The sequence below is a fragment of the Amblyomma mixtum genome, chromosome 2 (genome assembly GCF_055824585.1).
Source record: "Amblyomma mixtum isolate Tamu chromosome 2, ASM5582458v1, whole genome shotgun sequence".
NCBI lineage: Eukaryota > Metazoa > Arthropoda > Arachnida > Ixodida > Ixodidae > Amblyomma > Amblyomma mixtum.
In genome coordinates, this window is record NC_143013.1 from 299,367,230 (window position 1) to 299,390,113 (window position 22,884).

General features: G+C 48.4%; 2 protein-coding genes across 2 annotated transcripts; one reads left to right on the forward strand and one right to left on the reverse strand.

Moving 5' to 3' along the window:
* Nucleotides 1-7,469: 7,469 nt before the first annotated feature.
* LOC149364642 (uncharacterized) lies at nt 7,470-8,519 on the forward strand. The gene is made up of 2 exons (XM_089574617.1): nt 7,470-7,973; nt 8,062-8,519. Exons 1-2 carry the CDS (start codon nt 7,705-7,707, stop codon nt 8,321-8,323), a joined length of 531 nt encoding a protein of 176 aa, XP_089430743.1. The 5' UTR covers nt 7,470-7,704; the 3' UTR covers nt 8,324-8,519.
* LOC149364643 (uncharacterized) lies at nt 8,505-14,103 on the reverse strand. Its single transcript, XM_089574616.1, has 3 exons — nt 13,300-14,103; nt 13,007-13,214; nt 8,505-10,663 (listed from the first exon to the last, which is right to left on the reverse strand). Exons 1-3 carry the CDS (start codon nt 13,765-13,767, stop codon nt 10,275-10,277), a joined length of 1,065 nt encoding a protein of 354 aa, XP_089430742.1. The 5' UTR covers nt 13,768-14,103; the 3' UTR covers nt 8,505-10,274.
* Between the last annotated feature and the right edge of the window lie 8,781 nt (nt 14,104-22,884).

Consider the following 22,884-nt stretch of genomic DNA (forward strand, 5'->3'; position numbering starts at 1 on the left):
AAGCGGAGTCTCAGCGCAAACGTCCTGTCTGCGGCGCCCCGAATAGTGCAATTTGACAATTACCGGCTCCACGGACAATAGAGACTCGCTGCGAGGTGGTCGGCAGCGCTCGATCCTACAGAAAGGAGAGGCCGCGAGGAAGGTTCACCTGAGAGCATGACGTTGCAAATAAATTCATCAGAGCTCGCAGCAGAGCAAGAGAATATCGAGAGATCTACACACACGAGGAGAATTGAGAGGCGGAGAGAAGAACGGTTCGCGGCCGGCACCAGATTAAATACAAAACCGCGGGGAGGAGAGACTCGCGCCACATGCAGCAGCAAGCGGCAGCAGACCGCCCCGCGGGCCTTTGAGTGTCGAAGGTCGCCGCCGCGGCCGCCACCATGTTGGCCCGCGCTCGCTGACGCCATCTTTGCTCGCGTACGGGACGCGCCAGAGCCTGTGTGTTTGCTTGCTGCACGGCGGCGGTCCGGTCTATTTGGGATGCCTCCGCTCCACCGTTGGCTTCTTGCATGCCCGCAGCACACCGCGGCGCGCAACAGCATAGCTTCAAGGGAGGGAAAGGGGAGGGAGAGAGAGAGAGAGAGAGATGGGCGGCGAGGGAGCCAGGTAATTTATATTTGATCCCAGCTTGAAGGGAATTAATCACGAGGCACAGCGGCGCGTCTGCCCTTGTTTGCTTTAGGACTCGCCCTCCCCTCCGGTCTCTTCCCTCCCCCTCGTCCGTCTATTTTTTCTCCTCTTTCTTTCTGTTACTTCTGGGAGCGCGCACGCACGCATCCCAGCGGCCTGTATTGGGCCCTGAGTGAGCTTCCAGCGTCCACTGTCTCTCATCCGCGGGCGCCCCACGAAGCTGCCGCGGCTGGGCCGCCTCGGAAACCTGTTTCGTTTTTGAAGGCACCGCGCTTTCTGCTCGCCCTCCTCTTTGTTTCTTACCTTAACAGCCGTAAAGTGTTTGCACTGGCCCATGTCGACCGCCGCCGCCGACGGAAGAGGAGGAAAGGGAGGCTCGCGGGGATGCAGCAACGCTGGACTGCATGCGCCGGACGTCGGGTCCCCTCCTTCCGAAGACTGCGGCCTCTTTCAAAAGACGATGCCCTCCCCAACGTTACTAGCCCTCCCTCTCTCACTCGCTCTCCCGCGTGAACGACGTGCCCAAGCGCGAGCTGGACTTCCTACGGGCTCGCACGATCAGCGGGCGTAGTTGTGCCTTTGAAACTGCGAACATTAGGTCGTGGAATTCTTTCGGAGAGAATTGTGAATTCTGGTGTCTCTGGGAGTACGGCTCCAAACGCTGCGAAATCACTTTGGCTTTCAGTTGCACAAGGCGTGAAAAACATGGGCCTCGTGAGGCTCAGTGGCAATAGCCGCGTTTACATGAGTGCGACAGAAGTTGACTCCAGCCAACTTTTTGAGGGAAGGAGCAGGCTTTGAGAACGAAAGTCGTGACTTGTCCTCTACTCTCTTCCTCGACGTTTTTGCACTTTCCTTCACAACGTGAACTGTAGTCGACCTGTTTCGCACTCATATAAGCGCGGCTAATGAGAGGATGAGTTTTCTTCTTGAAATGTACCATGCTGCCTGACGTTGTTGGCAAGGGACTTTCATTAGACCCTGAGCGTTCCACCTTGAGAGGAATGTTGAGCAATTGCTGGCATTCTTTCTCAACATGGCAGAGCGCAATAGTGGCGCCTAGTATATATACAGCACTTGAACTCCAGAGAGCTCAAACCCCTGCTCTGTTACGAAAGAATAGGGTCTATTGTAACGCTTACTGTAATAAGCCGGTAAGTGATAATAAAAGAAAGAGCACAAGAAAAAACAGACATAGACAAAAGTAAAGCACAAAAATGACTAAGTCAGGCGCTCATTAGCCGCTGATGATTATCTTTAGCTTAGGAAAACATGTAGCCAAACGTACTCTCTCTCCGGCTCCTCAAAAGTAGCATACCATGGGCGCGATAGCAACTGGACGGCATGGCGACATTCTTAGCAAATAGATCGCACATTATAGCCGTCGCAAGACAAACTCGAGACCATTTTATCACTGCCACGCCTCAGTAGACAGCAGAAAGGGTGCAGAGACAATGTAGATGAAAAATCGGCGTGTATGTCAAAATCATTAGCAGCAAGCAAGACAAAAGGTAAAGAAACTTCTTCGATCGAGAATAAAACCATACAGGCTTATACGACAGAGAGAGAGCTCTTTAATAACAAAAAAATAAAACAGATTTTAGCCGGCGTGAATATTCGCTGACATGCTATACTGCGTGGGCGAGGCTTAAGCTAAAAGTTTAGAGGGAAGAAAAACAAACAAAATAAAACAAATTCGAACAGGGAATAAGGCCGGTATGTGATGTACTCAGCCGGTGAGACAAGAGGCCAAATGATGTATTAAAACGGCGCGCCGCATGATGTATAGAAAGTTGGTTATCGATTTGAAAAAGTAGAGGTATACACCCCACACAGATGACCTTACTTTGAGAGCAAAATAATTCGACAAGCCTCGCAAACGGTTCGCCAGGTGGAGTAGTGGCTCCGAGATGGTTTAAGTTATTTCGGTCATGTCTGCCCGCGATTTTTGACCTGATTACTTACTCGCTGCACGTGGTGCAGCATAAGAACTAACGAAAGAAACAAGACCAAACTGTTACATTACATGCAACTAACTTTTTAACCAGTGTACGTTATCGCTGCCATGCGTTTCACGTGTCGTATAGATTAGCCTGGTCGATAGGTCAGACCGTTTCGCTCAACGGGAGCTCGATGAACAGGTTTCAATCAAGTTCCGGCCCAATGTTGTTTCTGGTTTGGTTTGGTTTATGGGGTTTAACGTCCCAAAGCGACTAAGGCTATGAGAGACGCCGTAGTGGAGGGCTCCGGAAATTTCGACCACCTGGGGTGTTGTTTCTATTCACTTGCTTTTTAGCAAGCTTTATCTTTTGTTCAGCCATTCACTCGCTCTAAGCGATATCGTTCCGATTTATAGACGCGGTAAACTGCCCCACCGTTAAGACCTATGACCGTGAGGGGTTAAAGGCGTCATGCAGTTCCAGATTTAAGTCATCGATTGTTGCGGGAGTTTTCCCCTCGCTAGAGCTTGCAGAATGGTCCCGAGAGAAAGAAGAAGGATGGCTAACAGTCCTCAAGCTCCATTCACAGGAAAGGCAGACAGAGCGAAGGCAATCTCCTTTTGAGGGTATTGGAGCGTGCGAGTAGTGGAAACTACGTACTCTAAACAGAGAGGACTAAAAAGAGAGTAAGCTGCCCTCTAGCAGCTTTTATAAAGGAGCGTGCGCTTAAGGAGAGCCCACTCCCCACTTACTCCCATAGAGGCGTATTCGTGTTTAGAGTATACTATATGCTGTGTTTTTGACCTGTGTGCACAGACATGCGCGCTCAGTATGATTTGCAGCGCGGTTTCCTGCGTTAACCGCGTAATAAATTAGGCTTCATATCAGTCTAACGTGCAGCGCTATATGAAGCACTGTGCATTACCCACCATCGTCTTTGTTGCAGGTTGTACTGTCTTATACAGATACCACAAGTGTAAATATTTTATTTTTGCAGCTATAGCCAGCTTAATCATGTTCAGTTCTGCGGTGTAAGTGAAGAAACTAGGCTTAGCTATAGAGCTACATATATAGCGGCACTGTCAAAAGGAGCGTATGTACGGTACGCGACTAGTATATATACGACTTAGCGGTCACAGGCATGCAGTTATATGCAGGCGTCCACCGGTAAAAAGGCCATTTTATGCGAGTGGCTTGATGTGGAATTGATTAAAAAGTTATAGCCCATTTCGTCAGAAGTTCTTCAAAGCGCGTTCTGTGAGCAGTTTAACACCCCCAGAGAAGCCCATATTCATACGACGACATTCACTGATATCATATACATTTCAAATCATATAAACTCGTAAATTATTTCAACCATTCTATTCTGCACAAACACTACCATTCAGTTGTGCCTTTCTGTTCATTGCAAAGTGCATGCGACCTCTGCAGTTTTTATAGTGAAGCTTTTAATGGCTGACTTCAGGTTGGAAAAGTGTCGCGGCGCACACATATGCATGGACCACTGGCAGGTCATGTGACCACGAAAGGATCACGTTACTCACATAACGCTTCTGATTGGCTCGCAAAAACGACGTCTTCCCACACGCGACCTTTTCGATCGACGCTTCTGACTGGATCTCTGAATTCGTGGCGTCATCCTCAGGGGTATATAAAAGTTTCTCAGCTGCAAGTGGTTGGGGATTTAAACATCGGTATCTGAGAGAACAAGAACTTTGGAACTTACGTAAACAACTTAAGAGGGCTCACCAGCTACAAGGCAACTCAGATTTGAACTTTTTCTGTCGATAGATGGCAGCACCTGAGTACCCCAAAAAGAAGGGAAGTTCTATTGCCCCTCGAGGTGTGTAAACTACACCGCGACCCTTGACCGCGACACGAAAGTATTCGTTCTTCCGCGTACAAAAAGTAGACCCAGAACTTTCTGTAGTTATGCGGCCAAGGTTGTGGGGACGGAAGCACAAAAAAGTTAGCCCATCTCAAGCCATTGAGCACAGAAGGATGTGGGGGTCATACAATGGATAATTTCCCAGTAACCCACCAATTTAGCGTTTCCGGTTTGGGTTGCCTAAGCTTCCTTGATTCTTTTCTGCGAAAATTCTTTTACAATGGTAGGGTGGGGTTACTGGTTTCGCCTGAGCAGACAGGTGCGGTCAGTTAAAATGGCGGAAGAGAGGCTTGGTGCATCGGCAGGACATTACCCGGAAAAGGTTCCATTGTGTTGAACACCTATGTAGTCAGTCTCTAAATAAAAGGAAAGAAAGGAGCACAAGGCCTTATGACTGGTTTTCTTCCCATTCCCGCGTAGCCTTCCTTACATAGCTACAGAAGCATGTCCTGGGTTGTAGTGACAGCCTGTAGCTTACTTTGCCTAGTCTCGTAGGAGGTTTCCCAGCGCCGAACACCCATCTTCCGCTTATTCTAAGCACCAACAATTAAGGCACCAAGCAAATCAAAGTTGGATGAAACTTAAAAGGACGAGAAGTGTGGTTTGCAAAAGCACCGAGAGCGTCCTGTAGCTATGCATGGTGACTGAACGCAAACTTTGGCATTGCATAAGCGAGTGCTTGCTTAGCTCTGTTTACATGAACCAGTAACGCAAGGTTGAGTCGGGGGTCGGGCTGAGAGAAGTCAACCCAACTCGACCGACGCGTATTTACATGAACTCGATTTTGGCTAGTCGAGACCGGTTCATAAGCAGTGACACCAAGCGTCGAGCACCGCATTGCGAGCGAGCAGTGGTAGCATCCAAGATTCAGTGTTGTCGGTAACGCGTTACTTTCTTCGGTAACTTAGTAGCGTACTAGTTACCATTTCGGAACTGTAACGGGTCACGTACTTACGTTAACATTTTTCGGTAACGTGAGGTGCCGCGTTACTAGTTACTTTTTGATTTCAATTGTCCCCCTCCGCCCCTTTTTCAAAAAAAAAAACGCCGAAAATGATGTTGCAAATAAACAAATTGTACCGGTGTTCTCGACGACCATTGTTGCGGCTCGCATGCACGGCAAAAAACACCTGCCCTTGACGACGCACTCAACTAAAAAAAAAAGCACGAACACGCAGTCACACACTTGTCTTCACCCCCAAACCACTCACATCCACAACTCTCTAAAGAGTGGACGCATGCCGAGCCACCAATGGACCATTTGTTCAAAAATCTGTAAGGCAGTTTCTGCGTAAGCTTGTTTTCCAGCCAAAAGGTCTCGTTCCACGCGACACATTCGCATTCCCTCATCTGAGCAAACTCATGAATGTCGCCAGTTTACTTCAAGATGGCCCCAAGAGAGCCGTCGAAAGAGTACAATGGTACAGCACAGAAAAGGGGATTGCAGTCAACCTGCTGTTTCTGCAACTGCGGCTACGTTTCAGGTTATTGAGTTCCTAAGCGAGCGAAGCTGACCTTGAACACCTTGACGTAAACACTCGCATTTTTGCGATAATTATGCAGGTTCAAGTAAAAAAGAAATTGTTTATGTGCGCTAATATATTTTTTCCGGAACTATGACATGTAAACATTTCTTTATTGCTACACAATTTCCGCATAATTTCGTAAGCAGAAGCACACCAAAATTACTGTAAATTTGTTGAGTTCAGCTGTTTTCTTTGTGAAGTTGGAATTAAATGAAGTGTGAGCTTTATAAAATTGTTCTTACAGCGATGACACTCAATAAAATTTATTGCCATGGAGTAACGGCAAAGTAACGTGCGATACTTCTTTTCGGTAACGGTAACGCGTTACCTTTTTTTGTGGGTAACGTAGGGCGGTAACGCGTTCTTTTTTTTTAGTGTAACGAGTAACGTATTTAGTTACTTTTTTTCGGTAACGCCTACAACACTGCCAATAGACACCTTTAGCATACCGTGTACCGTGTTACCGTTACCGTTACCGGAGTACCGGGGACACGACTGCGCATGCGCGACTTTTACCGTAGGCGACCACGGTACCGGGACGCGCTTCTTACCGTGATAACGTAATGGCCGACAGCTTGCGCCTTGATTTTAGTACTAGAAATTAGCGTTTTGTGCTGTCTCTCTCCCTTCAATGGCCATTATTGATCATATTTCCGATAAACAGTGCCCTAATCTCGGTTCGAAGCTGCTACTGCTGCTTGTGATGATTTTGCGTGAAAAAGTCGCCGATGGCGAGCATAGCGCGGCGGCATATCAAGCGAGTAGCCCACAATTAGCGCTTCAGCGAAGACTCGCACACCCAGTTGGCCAAGTGACGCGACCTGAGCAGTATATTATGTCCTGTTTACTTTCGCTTGCTTAAATTATTTCAGTTATTGCATTGTGCACTAACGTGAGAAATTTCTGAACGAGTAAGCGGGCTCCGATTCTGGGCGTTGGGATGATCGGACGCCAGTGCTCTCACCCCGAAAGCGCCGAAATATGCCTGTGTAGGTGAGCAAGCGTAGTCTGCGCAAGGCAGAAAAGGAATCTCAAGTTGGGAGGGCCAGTTCGCTTTCTAGGGCTGAAATGAAAGTCTGAGCGCTGAAACGATGTAACCCGCAATTTCAACAGTAAGCTTAAATACAAACAACCGCGTTCAGTCTTGCGTATATAGCCGAGGCGTACTATCGCGCTCAATATGAGTTGCAACGCGCGGTCATCGACCGGGGCTCGTTCCGTGGTGTGCCTCCTCCAAACAGTCGCTCGGAATTCTGGGAGAAACTTTTTCCTGAGCGGGGGTGCTGTTGTTTCCTGGAAAAGCAGTTTCCCCCAGAATTCCGAGCGACTGTTTGGAGGAGGCACACCACGGAACGAACCCCGGTCGATGACCGTGCGTTGCAACTCATATTGAGCGCGATAGTACAGCGTTCGCCTCCCGCCGCTGTCCGGTGAAAGGTAAGTGGTTCGACACCCGCGCCTGGTCTATTTTTTTTCTTTTTTTTTTTGCATTGATATTTAATTTCTAACTCCTCTTCCCCCCACAAAAAAAAAAAAAAAACATCCTATCTTTTTTTATTAGAATAATCATGTACTGCACTGGTGTTGGCAGCCTGCCAGCGTCAACGCGGTTGGTCGTGAGCCAAACGATGTCGCATCCATTTCAAGTCAAAAATCACAACAACAACACGTGGAGAGTAGCACGCTTTGCAATTGACAGCTTCTCTACAGCTTCTCCATGGCGTGCCCGCAACCATCACAGCCTGCCCCGCTGCCGCAGCGACCTGAAGGGGGTGGTGAACGCAATCGCTTCACACCAGCGATAGACATCGTCCTTCTGCAAGAAGTGCTGCGGTTCGTGCCTTTCGCTGATGCTGCCAGGTGGTCGGACGTTGTTAACAACGTGAACGCGTCCACAGGCCGCAACTTCACCATGCGCAGCGTCAGGGAAAGGCACGACCTGATCCTTACGCACTTCTTGCGGAAGGACAGAAGGAATTTGAGGAGGTAAGTGTTCCTCGCGTCTTAATCGCGTAATACTTCGAAATTCACGAAGTACACTCGGAAGTCACAGCGGTCTTTCTTATTTAAACAGGTCGGGAACAGAAGAGGAGTACACCACCCGCGACCAGCTGTTACAAGAAGTCGCCGACCTGGCGCGGGACCATGGCTACAAGCCGAAGGCACCGGCCAAGAGGGCGAAGGCGCCCGAAGAGTTGCAGCTGCGGCCGCGCCCTCCGTCTGCCACCGCCACCGCCGAGAATGACAAGAGGGAGGCAGACAGAGAGAGGCGAGCAGCCACAGTTGTGTCTTACGCCAGGGCGTCAGCTCGAGTGAGAGGTAAGAGAAAATCTTAGTTATACGTTTAACCAGCCTCTACATTCTAGACACCTTGTTACCAAACAGTTCCCGAGTACATTAGGCTACAGTGTCAGCAGCAATGGGATAAAAAGCAATCTGCTGTTAATACCTTTGATTTGCGACTGTTACAATTTCAATTGTTCACTGTGCTGCAATATATCTGAATCCAGTGAAATGTCTGCTTTGCTATATTTTATTACAAAACATTTTTTGCCATCATGACGTCACTGCCTGCGTATGGACATATCCACCATTTTTTCACTTAAGAAAATATGCATGTTTTTTCTATAACGATGAACGTGTAGACCAGGAGTTGTTGTGCCACTGTGCTTGCTGATGGTGCATAAATTGGTGCAGACTTGCAAACACAATTTTATTTTGTATAAAGCAAGCAGAACAAAATGAGGTTGCACGAATTATGACATGCTGCCCATGTGACACTCTGTACTTGACATAACAATTTATTACTCCAGACCACAGCACCAGTCAATCCCCGCAGGACATCCTGCTCAACATCTATGCGGACGATGCCAGCTGCGAGACTACCCAGGATCAAGATCTGCCGGGTAGTCGGACTACACTTGATACAGCAGTGCGGAGTGATGTTGCAGCAGGCACCTCCGCAGAAACACCAGCTGACAGTATCGCTGCTGTTCGCAGCCCTCTACATCCAGCAACTGCTGGTTCATGCCAGACACCGTCTGGTGTTCGCATGATGCCATTGCGAGGTAAGCAGACTATTTTTTGAAAGATTACATGATCGCTTCTACCGAAAAACCCTTATGGCCTGCACTGGCACATATGACACTTGCATGTGCAAACACTTTACCATGTCAGTATTAGCCTTTATGTGCAATGCATCAGAACATGGCATTAGTAATTAAAAGGACGAATATGGATGCTGCAATTCGTTTCAGCATGCATAACACTACCTTAGCGCAGAGCAACATTTCACATGCTAAGCACTGCCCGATATTTTTAATTGCAAATTCAGCTCTGCGAGGTGCATTCACCACTCCGTTGAATTTTTTTCATACAGGACTGCAGAACAGGAGTTCTGCGACTTTGGATTATTTGCAGGGGCGCGGAACCATCGAAAGCCGCCGCCTGGACCTTGAGGAGCAGCGACTTGTCCTCAAAAAGCAGAAGCAGGACCTTGCGGCTCAAAATAAAGAGAATGAGCGCATTATGCGCTCAGAAGAGAGGGCCGAAGAGCGCCGCATTTTAGCCGAAGAGAGGGCGGAACTCCGCCGCATTCTCTCAGAAGAGAGATTAAAGAACGAAGCCATAATGGCTACTGAGCGCGCTGAATTGCGCAGAATAATTGCTGAAGAAAGAACGCAACATTCACGCATGATGGAGGAAATGATGCAGCAGCAAAAAATTCACCTCAATCTCATAGACACCCTCCTCAAGCAAATAAATAAAACATAAATCTGGAGGAATGCAATCTGTTGTCCGAGACTCTTGCTTCTCCTCCCTATTTGCTCTCCAAGGGTGTCGATATGCTTTCATGTGAAGGTTAAATGTCTGGCTCTGCACTATTTCCTGGTTCAACATGAAAAGGGCTGCGACGGATAAAATTCATGTATCTGCCAGCCAAAAAAAAAAAATGGCTTTCTGCAGTGTCTTTTACAGAACATGGAATTCCTCTATAGCACAAAGCACGCTGAAGTCGCTGCTAGCATAATGCAAGTCATACTGAGTGCATGCATATCCGTAAACAGCACTGCTAGAGAAAAGATAATGAATGTTACATGCATAGGTTTCCACGTAGGGTCAAATTTCATTGAGGACTGAAGCTGGCTCACTTTATCTCCTATATCTCCTACTGAAATTGATTCAGGAAAACAAGCACCCAGCTCTAGCAGCATGTTTTGCATGCAAGGATGAACATATATTTAATAATCCAAATTTACCCTCGAGGAAATCAATGGTGTGACCTCTTCAAAATGGCACTAAATATTCATCAAGTGCTGGAGCATCCAAATCAAAAAAATCTGTCACTTGGCTGCCATACAGGCATGTATGGCAGTTGGCAAGGAGGGTGGCGACTTTGTACATGCGCCCTAAAGCCTGCACATGAAGCCTCTGGTTTTTGTGGTAATCTACAAATGCAAAGTCGCCAGCCACCTTGCCAAAGCCCCACTCCACGGCTTGTCGTACCGTGCTCATGGCACGGTTGAAGTGGGTCTCGTCAGGCTGCAGATTTGAACCTCCATAGGGCTTGAACAGTAGAGGTCGAAGGGGATACGCAGGGTCTCCATAAATGACATACTTGTGCCCTTGCACAAGCTTTTCAAGGTTATTGTACAGCATGGTCTGCCGCAAAATACCTGCAATTGTGAGAAATGTGTTCGTAAAACAGTAAACTTGGGGAGGGGCATAAACATACATGAAAAAAGTGCTATGCTACTACTAGCAGCACGTACACTTTGATGCACTGCATGTGAATGTCGACGATGTAGATGAGATGAAGGCACGAGAAATTACTCTTCGTTTTATCCATGCACCTGTCTTACCACCTTGACATGTGTACCACAAAATTAGGAGAGACATGGCTCAAGTCTACCTTAAGTAGAAAAATTTAGCACACCATGTGCTGGGTTACTATTACCAGAGTACCACACTGACCATGTTTTTTTGCTGCCCTTTAGCAAGAGCAGTGTTGGTGAAATTCCTTGTCAATTGGTTGACTGACTTGAAAGTGCAAGATCTCTCTGTTGACAGACAGCTGTTCAGTACGCAACAAAATTCAGTTTCTGGAGCACGCAGATGTGATTTTCATGCTGGTGAACTGCTCAACCATGCTGCAGCCACTCGACCAAGGCATAATACAGTCTATGGAAGCCATTTGCAGTACATCACTGGTGCACCGGATTCTCTTGCACCTCTGCAACATGGCTGAAGACCCAACCGAAGTGAATGCTAGGCTACCAGCCTAGTGGCACGTGTCACACAGCCCTGTATGTAACTACTACCAAAGAGCTGGGTTTACTGCAGCTCACAACTCTGCTAATGACGTTGTCAGCAACTGTGCCGACAATTGTAGTGCTGTCAGTGCTGCCACGCATCTCCAAGGATTGCTTGGCACCTATCAAAGCATGTCAACAGAGAATCAAGAGTGCTTCTCGAAGAGTACACCTTACTCAATGGCAGGGTGTTCATCTGCTAACAGGTCACAAAGCAATTAAAGACAACTGAGAGACTCACGAGGACAACCAAGCAGACAGCGACTTCAAATCGGCCAAAGAGCCAAGGGTGGTGCTAATCCGTAAAACAAAACAGGCGCTTGACGATTGTAACTGTTTACTGCGTCCCTCTGGGACCTTCCGACTCTGCACGTTCTCAGCATAGACTGTATCAGGACAGCCATAGATGCAGTTACTTACTTCCTCCTATAACAAACCCTTCTAACAAAGAATTCTTTAGCTCCCATGTGTCTCGTTATTGAGGCGTCTGACTTGAGAAATGAAGCCATCCTTTTTTACACATCTTCTCAAATTGTGCACCAACTTGCCCAGCAACGTGTCTTACTGCCAGGTGTTTGACCGTTCAGAGAGGCATTTGACGCTGCAGAGGTGTTTCACACTACATAGGCGTTTGACATCACAGTGCACTCAGTGCCCACAAGTTTGACGAGTATATACACATAGTGGAAGTCCTTCCATGGCACCAGAAATCAAGACCCGCATAGTAGCTAATACACATAACCAAAAAATGCAACCAGTACGTATCGAGGCACGGCATAGAGTATCAACATACTCTTCTTGACATGCCAGATCGGAACAGAGTACTGAAAGGTTGAACCAAACATCTTTTGATATAACGGCATGCCTTCTTATAAAATAAAGTGTAAGTAAGGCACTCCAGGCTAATGCAGTTGCCACTGCAAGTCAGATTAGAAAAAAAACACAGAAAGCGCTCTGAGCTGAAGCAGCCAGAGCTCTCTATATAGCACAGAAATAACCTTGAGCCACCTGAGTGTGTTTGGGTACTGAGAAAGAAGCATGTGAAGCCAAAAAACAAACAAGCCAAACTGGATCCAAAAACAGAAAAGAGCTAGCTAACTAGCTAAGTACCTAGACACAGTCAAGGGCTACAAAATATGGAGCGAAAGAGAAGACTGCTTTTTAATTAGCACAAACATCACCTTTGACATGGACTGCTTCCCACACAAGATCATCCAGGCTGCAAGTGTTCAAATATGTATGTAGCAACATCCTTACAGCCAAGATTCATGAAACTGAAGCCATAATATTAGTCGTTGAATGTAGCCATGTGAGACTGTAACAATACTGAAATAGCTGAAGACATCACACTGAATGAGATAAATCACAGAAATAATCAAAGGGAAAATAGGACCGTGATGATGCTTAAGAAGTGATCCATCAGGCAGTAAGAGCTCGCAGAGCAGCCATGCGTTATGGCAGACGACAGTGTTCAGGTAATGAGACAATCAGAGGTTGCAAACAAGCAGCTGCATTCAAAGGAATTTCACGACTGCTGGAAAGCCTCCAACTCTCTCCGACGATCAACCTCCCGTAGCGCAGTCCCGCTTCACATATACGTAAAAACCAACAACATATGCAACCAGTCCTGTCATAAATATTTTTAAACGTGTCTCGGGTAACTACATTTTGCGCACGAAGACTGAGCGAAACTGGAAAAACACTAACCAGCATCGTGGCGTCGTCCGCAAAACGGTCCGTCAAGTTGGCAGATGATGCCATTAGCAGCCATAACTGCCTGATATTTCAGCACATGGCACCTTTTATGTCCCGAAAAGTATTCCTGTTGGTCCACCGACGGCCGGCAGATGCGCCGAGCCGTCCCGTCGATGAAGCCCCAACAGTTCTTTAGCGGGGCCCCTTTTGCGTGGACAGCCTGCGAAAAACGAAAAACAATAGACAGAAAAGAAGACGGTGGTTAGGAACCTCCCGCTTTTCCCAGAAACGAAAAATCACCTCACCTGCGAGAGAACATCGAGGCTGGAAAGGGTCAACCAGCGGTGCGTCGTCAGGTCCGCAAGCAAGTGAGCAAAGTAATACTCGATGTGAGCCATTACTTTGCCCACAATGCTTGAAATCACTGATGTGTGCCGTCCGAAAAGGATTTCCAAGTCCAGGAGCCTATTAGGGTAGGCAAAACGCCGCAGGAGCATGCAGAGCGCCTCGTCACCTGGCACCTGCACCCGCTGCGCGCTCACCACCACATCGGGCATCTTGAGGCAGCGTTGGAGGTCATGCATATCGTGCTTCGCGAACCTGAACAGATCGCGAAATGTGCGACCCGGCATGTTCTTCAAGTTTATGAAGCCATATTCTCCCAGAGATCGTCGCCCCTCCTCCTCTTCGGCATTCAACGCGTAAATGTCCTCGATCTCCTGCCATGACAGCGCGTCGAGCAGGAGGAGGTCGTCAAGGACGCTGTACGGCATGCTTAAAGCTGCGACGACCTTTCACGCACGAGTGCGGTCGCTACACACAATACACGCACGATTAAAAACACACGACGAAGCAGCAATACCAGCGAAATGATGAAATGCCAGCAAAAGCACGCGAGAAACCATCCATGCGAGAAAAACTCGAGAGAAGGTAGATTGATGACGATGACCGAGGGAGAACGTAACTCACATAACTATTGAAGCCGATTTTGTTTGTTGTTAGTGCATATCTCAAAAATATATAAAACAATTCACCATATAAGACAAGATTCCTTTTTGCGGCGTTGTTGTCATTACATCTTACATTATTATTTGTGTTGTGCTTTTTATTTTCCGTTCTTTCTTACTTCCGCCACGAGGGTGCGCTCCGGTTGAGCCTACGGTACACGGTACAGGCGCACGGTACGCTAAAAGTCTTTTCGGGCGCGTTTTTTACGGTACACGGCGGCGCATGCGCAGTCGGGCTCCCGGTACTCCGGTAACGGTAACGGTAACACGGTACACGGTATGCTAAAGGTGTCTAATATTGAGGCACACCACCGCTGCTTCGAAGGTGCGACAGCGCAAGTGAAAAACAAGTTTGCATTTATCCTCTCCCCTCCTTTCGGCCCGGCAGCGTTTACAAGCACATCGGGGCAGGGTGGAGTTGAGTCAACCCCCGATCCCTCGGCGCGACTCGGCGCGTTTACGTGGACAAAGTAACCGGTTTTTGACCCGATAACTCGACTCACGTGTGCTTTGGTGCGAACAATGCCTTACTGTGTGTGCTGCGGGAGGGGTGGGTGGAGGTCAGGTGCTTTTGGGTGTGGCCTTGCATTCCGCTTCCTTTTCGCACCACAAGCTCAAGAAAAAAAAAGCAGAATCCTTCCGAAATACAGCCCAAGCAAGAAAAAAAGGAAAAAGAAATCAAGTTCGTCCAGGTTCTAAAAAAAAAAGTGTGCGCCCGAACACAGACAAGCAAGAAGTTGGTGGTAGAATGTAGTAGCGGCAAAATAATTTGTCGCCAGGTGGAGCCACGTCGCACTACTAAAATTTTAGCGCGAAATTCAAATCACCACAGAAAATACATACACAACTTTCAGAGCCTGTAAAATACAAACACTAGGTTAGATATGGATAAAAATTGCGGCTTAACAATCAAGAAAGAAAAAGGGAGGAAATGTTGCGGACGAAATTTTGATATTTGGCTTAGTTTTTTCCCAAGATGACATGAAAGTTCGACATATCTAAAAGGACCATTTTTCTGGAACATTGCGTCTAATTGGTAAAAAAATGAAACTTAAACAATAAAATCTGTCCGCAAAATTTCCTCTATTCACTAAAGACGAAAACGATGCCACAAACCTCATGAAAATCGAGCGATGTTCAGACACGGTATAGCTTCTGAAAGTTCCCATGTATTTCCTATGGACACTGCCACTGGTGAACCCTCTTAAGGATGGAGATGTTGGAAAGTATAGTCACTACCACGAGTAGTGAGCGCATTTCACATACATCAGCTGTGCTGTAATAGCGCATCACTCAGTATCGCAATCGTCCTGTCAATTTTTTTTTTTTGTGAGACTTAACAAAAGCTGTTAGAGGCCCTTTCAATCTTGAAACCTTGGTACTGCTCCCCTGCGTAGAGGCCGAGTTCGCACAATTAGAGCCTTTGTCGAGGTGTGAGGTCGGGCCGGTCATGCGCATACTGTGATGCGCAAGAATTGAGTGAGCACTCTAGTACATCTTCAGAGATGTGTATACGTCGGAACCACGAGGGAATCTCGAATAGTGATTCGTGAAAGACAGCGGAGCAAGCAGTTTTCAGTCCCCCTTCCTCACCTCTCAGTTGCTCCTCTCAAGCCCTCTCCCCATTAGTTTCATTAGCCCCCAGCAACTAGCCAGCGACGGACCTTGACGATGCTCCGTGACGGCAGTCATCGTTCATCGCCGTTATCTCAATCTGCTCTGCGAGACTCTATGGGGACGCAAAGGGGTACGGCCATGCTTACCTTCCGTCCACCCGCTGATTCCGTGCAGCACTGACGGAGGTTACGACTGCAAAACAAAAGAAAAAAAATAACATTCCATGAACAGCATTCTTAGCTTTGTTCTCTATTGTTGGCTTAAATAGTATGGTTTCGGAATCCGACTGGGAGAAATGTTCACCTCTGTCCGCGCGTGCACTTGGTGAACAGGCTCCCGTGTGAGGACAAAAGATCTGCGACCGGCATCTCAGAAACACTTCGGATGAATAGGAGACTGGTATTACCAGCGTTAAATATCAGATTGTAATATATTATTTGGCTGCAACTCCACAAACATATCCGATTTCTCCTGCAATCGCGGAGTCAAAGTTGCGCTGTACAGAGTGTTTAAAAATATATATACCCCTCCCTCTCTGAACATGCGCGCGCGTAGCCAATGCAGAGCGTTAACCAGGCCATCACAGCTGATTTTCTGTATGCGCGTATAAAATATCCCCAGCTGCCTAGCGCTGGTGATGCTTGTTTTGTCAGTAATTCACGTCTCATTCGATTCAGTTGAACAATAAAGTTTCAGTTTCCTTCGATTGCTTCTTCAAAAGAGATAAAGCGCCATTTATTTGGTCATTATGCCACTCGTCCACTCATACTAACAAACTGTATGAACAGACCTCAGTAAGAGATGGATTTAAGGAAAAAAAAAAATCGAAATCCAAAGTTTCATTCGATCGCTTTGGAACTCCTGTTTCTGCATTCTACTGGTGACGTCCACGGCGTCTATCGCACTGCACAAAACAAGCGACACGCGGAGCGCACAGGCTGACGCGTTCGCCCGTCCAGACAACACAACGGCGGCCGCGGCGGCGATGGAAAGGGTCGTCGGAGGGGGCGCAGCAAGACTAATTGGGAGGACGGCCGCGGCGACGATGACTTCATCAGTCTCTCCGGCGAGCGAACGCCTTTCCATTCAGGCTCACCTGATGAACTGGCGAGCCATGAGCGTGCATGAACCGACTTAAAGCGCGCGCGCCACGGCAGCAGCAAAGCGCGCCGAAGACGCCGACGCGTGCGCGCGACCTGGCGAAGGCATGCTAGCAACGAACGCCAGCGGGTGCGTTTCGTCGCCGATCTTATCCCCCCACCGCCGCTGCTTCGTTAGCGCGTAAAAAATTATCTCCAGGAGGAACCTGCTTATTAATTAGCGCATCCCCTTGCAGAACGGCGCCATACGCGGCTTTTGCTGGCGCCGCGCCTCCGCTTCGCTGGGCATGGATGGAGCCGCGGCGGTCGATGCACGAACGCGCACGAGGTTAAAACAAGAGCCGCATCTCGAGTGCTCACGGCTGGCCTCACATTATGCGAGATTTTTTGGTTGTTCGCGGCGTGGCAGAGGTCGGGTAAACTTCTAGCCAACCTGGCCTCTGCCCCGTTAAGTGAGCTGTGTGCGTACCATCCCACACAGGAACTGGAACAATGGATCAGCGTAGTCTGCAGCCTTAAATCCGCTAACTTGGATCTGTGGCATCACGTAAGCGCACTCGGTAGCCCGTGCTGGGGGACAACGGTAGAGGAAGTAAAACATATTCACAAACGTGAACTGCTGAGCGAGTTGGTACAAGTTCAAATGAGAAAAACCAGCGAAAAAGGACGCAGGACTAGGGGAAGGGCACACACAGGACACAAGTCTGTGTGTGCCTTCTCATGCATCCTGCGTCTTTTTTCGGTGGTTTTTCTCACTTGAGCTTTTACCAACCCGCTCAGCAGTCCACGCTTGTGAATAGGCTCTACTTCCTCTACCGTTGTAGAGGAAGAGCCCCGACCCGGGGACACAGATCAAGCTCCTCCAGCTGGCTGAAGACGCCGCCGCTGCCAAAGGGATAGCGGCCGCCGTTTAAGCGGGGGGGCTTCGGGTCGCTTCTCTATATCCGCTGGAAATAAAGTTCCACCACCACTTGAACACATTATTCACATAATAGCTCGGAGGCAAAGCATAAGAAGAGACCTGAGACAAGACGACCTGTCTACTGTCCTATCGCCTCGTTGTTTTCTGAATATGATTTCACACTAAGTGGCCCAACTCCGATCTGTAGAAAACTGTATGGAAGCAACGATATGCAAGGAAACAGTATAAGGGAATGATATGCAAGGGTGCATCGTTACATTATTCACGTAAAGATGCAAGGGCTCTTTCTCAGCGTTCGAGTAATGTTAAGATTGAAGAACTGCTATTTTGGAAGACGGATTGCACAAGCGAACGAGCAGACGAGAGTGAGTGTGCAGTCATGAACAACATTTCATGGGATGCGGATTCACGGGGAAAAACAAAAAAATCTGGGACCTGATCATGTAATCAATACTTTTCATTGACCTGCTTAAGTTCAACGGTACAGAAATGAACTGTTTTCCGAGAACCCTCATGACTGTACCTGAATATTCCCAACAGCATATTACCAAATTTATACGGTATTTTTGTGTACACATGAATTTCATGCCTAGTGTGTCTGCTTAGGCGATGCCCGTTGATCTGTCGAACAAACTTGTACCACATCTTCATACTTTAACATAATCATTTTATCTGCTGCACTGAAGTATAGTGGAACTCACCCAAGTGCAGCCATTCGGCTACAAAGGAAAGCTGCCCAGCTTTAACAGAAACTTCGCAGTTAAAGAAAAAAATAGCAGTGGCTTAGCTCTTCTACGCCAGGATATATGTAGCGTGAGGTGAGGGCGAAATGTCCACATCTCGGTGGACACCTGAACCAGAGGGAAGGCGCATGCGGTGCACACCTCAACCGTGCTTTAAGCTAAGTGGCGGTAGTGACAGGTGTGCGCTGCATGCGTTGGCATCGACAACGTTGTGCCAGAAACGCGGCGCTGAAGCTATAGGCTGTCGGCATTCGTTGTGTTCATTGGCGTTCGCGTTGACAACGTTCTCTCCGATCATCTTAAGGAAAGGAAGGGCGCATAATGGCTCCCTGGGTCAGTGGACGCCTGACGCGTGCTTGTAGGTACGTGGGGTGATGAGAGAGAGATGTGGGCTGCAGGCATTGACAACATTGTGCCAGAAACGCGGCGCTGAAGCCATAGGCCGTCGGCGTTCATAGTGTTCATTGGCGTTGGCGTTGTAAACGTTTTGCACTTCGATCATTTTAAGGAAAGGAAGGCGAGCGCGCGCGGCGAGGCACGCCAGTTGTGCGTAGTGACGTCACTTGCTCCTCGCGCATACGCAGCACGGCTCTCCCGGAGCCACGCTAAATTGTTCAACCTCGGCCAGTGTAGCTCACGCTACAAAATTCTTCCTGATGCAGTGTTCGATCTCCGGACCACCGCCTGCCAGGGGCAGTCGCTCTACCAAACAAGTTAATAAAAACGGCTAGTGTAGATGGTAGCGCGAAAGCGAACTGATCAGTAACTCAAAGTGGGTGACGGTGTTAGTCCAATGTTTTGGGGAATACCCCAAGGTGGAGATTTTGCGCATCTTGGGGTATTCTCCTAAACATTGGTCAAATACTGGCAGTCATTGTCCACCGTGCCATTTTCATTGCCGCTCTACAAGGATGCCAAGCATTTATTTTTGTGCGTAGCATATTGCAATCACTCAGTTCAGCCCTTGGGCGTGGCCGGGCAGCCACCAAACCACGTGACGTGACGTAACGTGGTTTGGTGACGTCACGTCACCAAACCACTTAAAAAAAGAGAAAAGAAACAAAATAAAGAAATAAAAAGAGAAAGAAGAAAAAAAAAGGACAGCTGAGCATGGTGGCGGTTGCCACCGCCCCGTTTCAAAGGGGGCGCTCCTATCCATCCATCCATCCATACGTCACGGAGGAAAAGCTGCTGAGAAAATCGAGTGCCGCCAAGCAATACCTCGCGCAAAAAGACCGCGCAATATGCAACGCATTCTTGGCTTAACCAAGCTAAGCCTGGGCATCTTTTTTTTTTCTCCTTCACTCGCACTTTACGTGATTAATACATCAGTAGTACAACACAAAACTAATGACAGCAGTATTGATTGTAAGGAGATAGCGCCACGCAGCGTCGTTTGTGAGGAGAAGAAGAAAAAAGCACGAGGAGCGCGTGTGGAGGGGAACGCCGGGACAGGTAGAAGAGGATTACGTGGCAGAGAAGAGAAGAGCGCGGTGGGCGACGGACGTGGACGAGTTCTGCTGGCTCCCCGAGTTCCGGGCTTGGGCCTTAGCCGCAGACGTCCGGGCCACCAGACCTGGACATCCATCGTCGAGAGCCTCAAACACCAGGCCCAGGCGCCACTCTTCTCCGTCCATCCGTCAGCTCCTCTTCTACCTGTCCCGGCGTTCCCCTCCACACGCGCTCCTCGTGCTTTTTTCTTCTTCTCCTCACAAACGACGCTATCTCCTTACATTGATATAGCACATCAGCACGCAGTATACAAGGACGACAGGCTAAAGTATAAGTATGCACTTCTAAGCGGTATAAGGTTCCACGACGCCATGGATTTTCACGTTGCACCAGTGTCGAACGAGAAGGGAAAAAGAGACCCCAAAAGTCGTACCCCGCGGCGTCATGTGAGCTAGCCAAGCTGAGGAGGCAGCATTTGGTGGATCTATGCGAAGTGTGCATTCCATACACGGGACGTGTACGTGAAAGAGACGCGTACTAAGCTATAAGGAAAACCGGCGGGAACCGATAGCCCAATGGGATGAAGAAACGGGACGGGGAAAGATGCAGGCTTTAATACGCGCGCACACGGGGCAGGCCACACGTAGCACATGCTTCTGAAAGAAGCCTCTCGCGTGCTTGAACGCTGTGTCAACAGCCGCGCGGTTCTTTTCAGCAGCGCCAGACACGTTGGAGAGCACTCCACTCGACGCAGTCCTCATCTTGCCAGAGATCACGGGGAGAGAGAGGAAGAGAAAAGAAAAGTGGGGCTCGACTAATAAACAGGGTGCACTCTCCCCTCCCCACTTTCCTCGACCTCGTGCTCTCGACTATCCCTACTTTTCGCAAAAAGGGACGGAGACGAGGGAAGCCAGCCGACTCGCTCACATCAAAAGCGGAAACGCTGCTCGCATGTTCCAAACTCCGGACAAGCGGCAAACTTTAATTACCGCCCGCTCTACTCAACGAGCTCAGCATTGCGTGTGTGCGCGCGCACGTGGATGGGAGCCGATGCTGTAGGCCCGTTTACTTGTAGGCTGTGAGCGAGAGGACACTTTTGATCAGACAGGCACTGCATAAGAGCAACGAATCCAGTTGAAAACGCGAAAGAGGAGGAGAGGGAAATAATTAGTTTGGTCTTGACTCTTAGGTTAGTTAACCAGGAGAGTTTGTCTTGTGCGTAGGTGCGTGCGTCTCATATCGCCGCCATCGCCGTTCTATGCAGAGAGAGAGTATTGTTGGTAACGCATAGAGCAAAGGTTAAAAATAGGGCGTTGCAGACGTGGTCATTAAAAAGCTTTTATATACTCGAGGATTAATCCCTGGCTAGTTATTTTCTAACAATTTCGCTCGTAATTGCGTCTTATCCGGCCAAAGCAGTCACGTTAATTCTTAGTAGCTGTCAAGCATTGCTTTCAAAAAAGCAAATAAAACGCACCGAATTCTTTGACAAGCCTGGCTTTTAGTAAACGTAAAAGAAAAAGAAAACTAACTCCTACGTGCGAGCACTAACTACTTCTGCATCGCAAAAGAAGCCGCCGTTGTATATATATATGGAACTAAAAAAAACGCGGGAGTTGAGTTTGGAATAAACAGAATGCGACTTTTTGCTTCCGAGTTCCAATCTACAAGCCGAACTCCCGCACAGCTGCGAGAACGTTTTTTCACGTCTCCTCTGAATGCCGTGCTCAGTCGGTGGTTTAATACAATATCAATTGACAAGTAGAGAGTGAGTCAGTAAATGAAACATCCATGAGGCACGAGGCTCGCACGAGTGGCCAGAGCATCCGCTTTGTATTCGGAAGATGCTGGGATCGATCGCCGGCGCTGGCGGGTATTCAGCGGTTTTCTAACGGGCACAATGTTTCCCTCGGCCTGGTGCTTCGCTTTTCTGGGGTGAAGTTCTCGGGAAAAGGGCCTTAGGCCTACACACTTAATGGCAAAATCTAATAATGTTACATCTGTTCACAGAACGGAGGCATAAGTGTGAGTACAACATGACTGACTAGTTTTAAAAGGGATTCTCGAGTTACTACCATTGATATTTGTTCGCATATCTATATATGATTACTAGCGACAAACAAAGTAGATTCACCGCGGAAGCTGTTTAAATTTTTCTTCCTTGCAACTTCATATCGCAGGGCAAGCTCACTCTGTCGGTAGACATACGCTTGTTTGGCGGACGTCTATTTTCGTGCTCCTGATTTTTGGTTGCATTGTTAGGGGGGTCAGCAATCAAATCTCACAGGCGCTGGCGTTGACGGAACAGCTGCTCAAGGCCTCTGCCGCTGACGCTCCTTCAAAGGTCAAAGGTTGAGGCTCGGGGTTTTCAGCTTTGCTATCGAAGCAGAGCTTTTCGCACTAAAAAAACAGAGAAAACTCTTCGGTGAGCCTTGCGACCGCATAGCGCGACCCCATGGCACGACTCCGTGGCACGTTCGAGAGTTACTGCGATGCACTGAAGACCTTGAACTCCACAGTGACCACGTTATCTATTCTATGACGATAAAAACTTCAAAATAAAAGTGTGGCCTTCGCGCCTGACTCTCTACCCCTGTTAGTTTCACCTTCAACCGTCACTATCGTCTCGATCGCTGGGGTTGCCCTTGAAGAGTGTGCGCAGACAAGTAAAAAGTAAAGGTGTTATAAAAGGCACAGAAATGAAAGCAATTCACAAGGAAGCAGAGCTTCCGGACGCTGTGAAGGACTGCGTGAGGGCAGTGCGCGACCCAGCTGCCTGGCTGCACCGTGAGGTGGCGAGCCTAATTTCGAAGGCGTCAGCGTCGAGAGTGGAGTGGGGAATGCAGCCGGCGAGGCGAGCGAGGCGATCGAAGGAAGAGTGGACCCGGGAAGGTCGCCGTGTGTCGTTGACAGAGGCTGTACGCAGCTGCCCTGACACGCGACGCGAGGGGGTAAAGGCCCGGACGCGACACTTGCAAAAAAGCCCGGGCTTCGTATAAAGCGCCCTCGCTAAATAAAAATAAAAAGAGTGCGGAGACGAAGAAAAAAG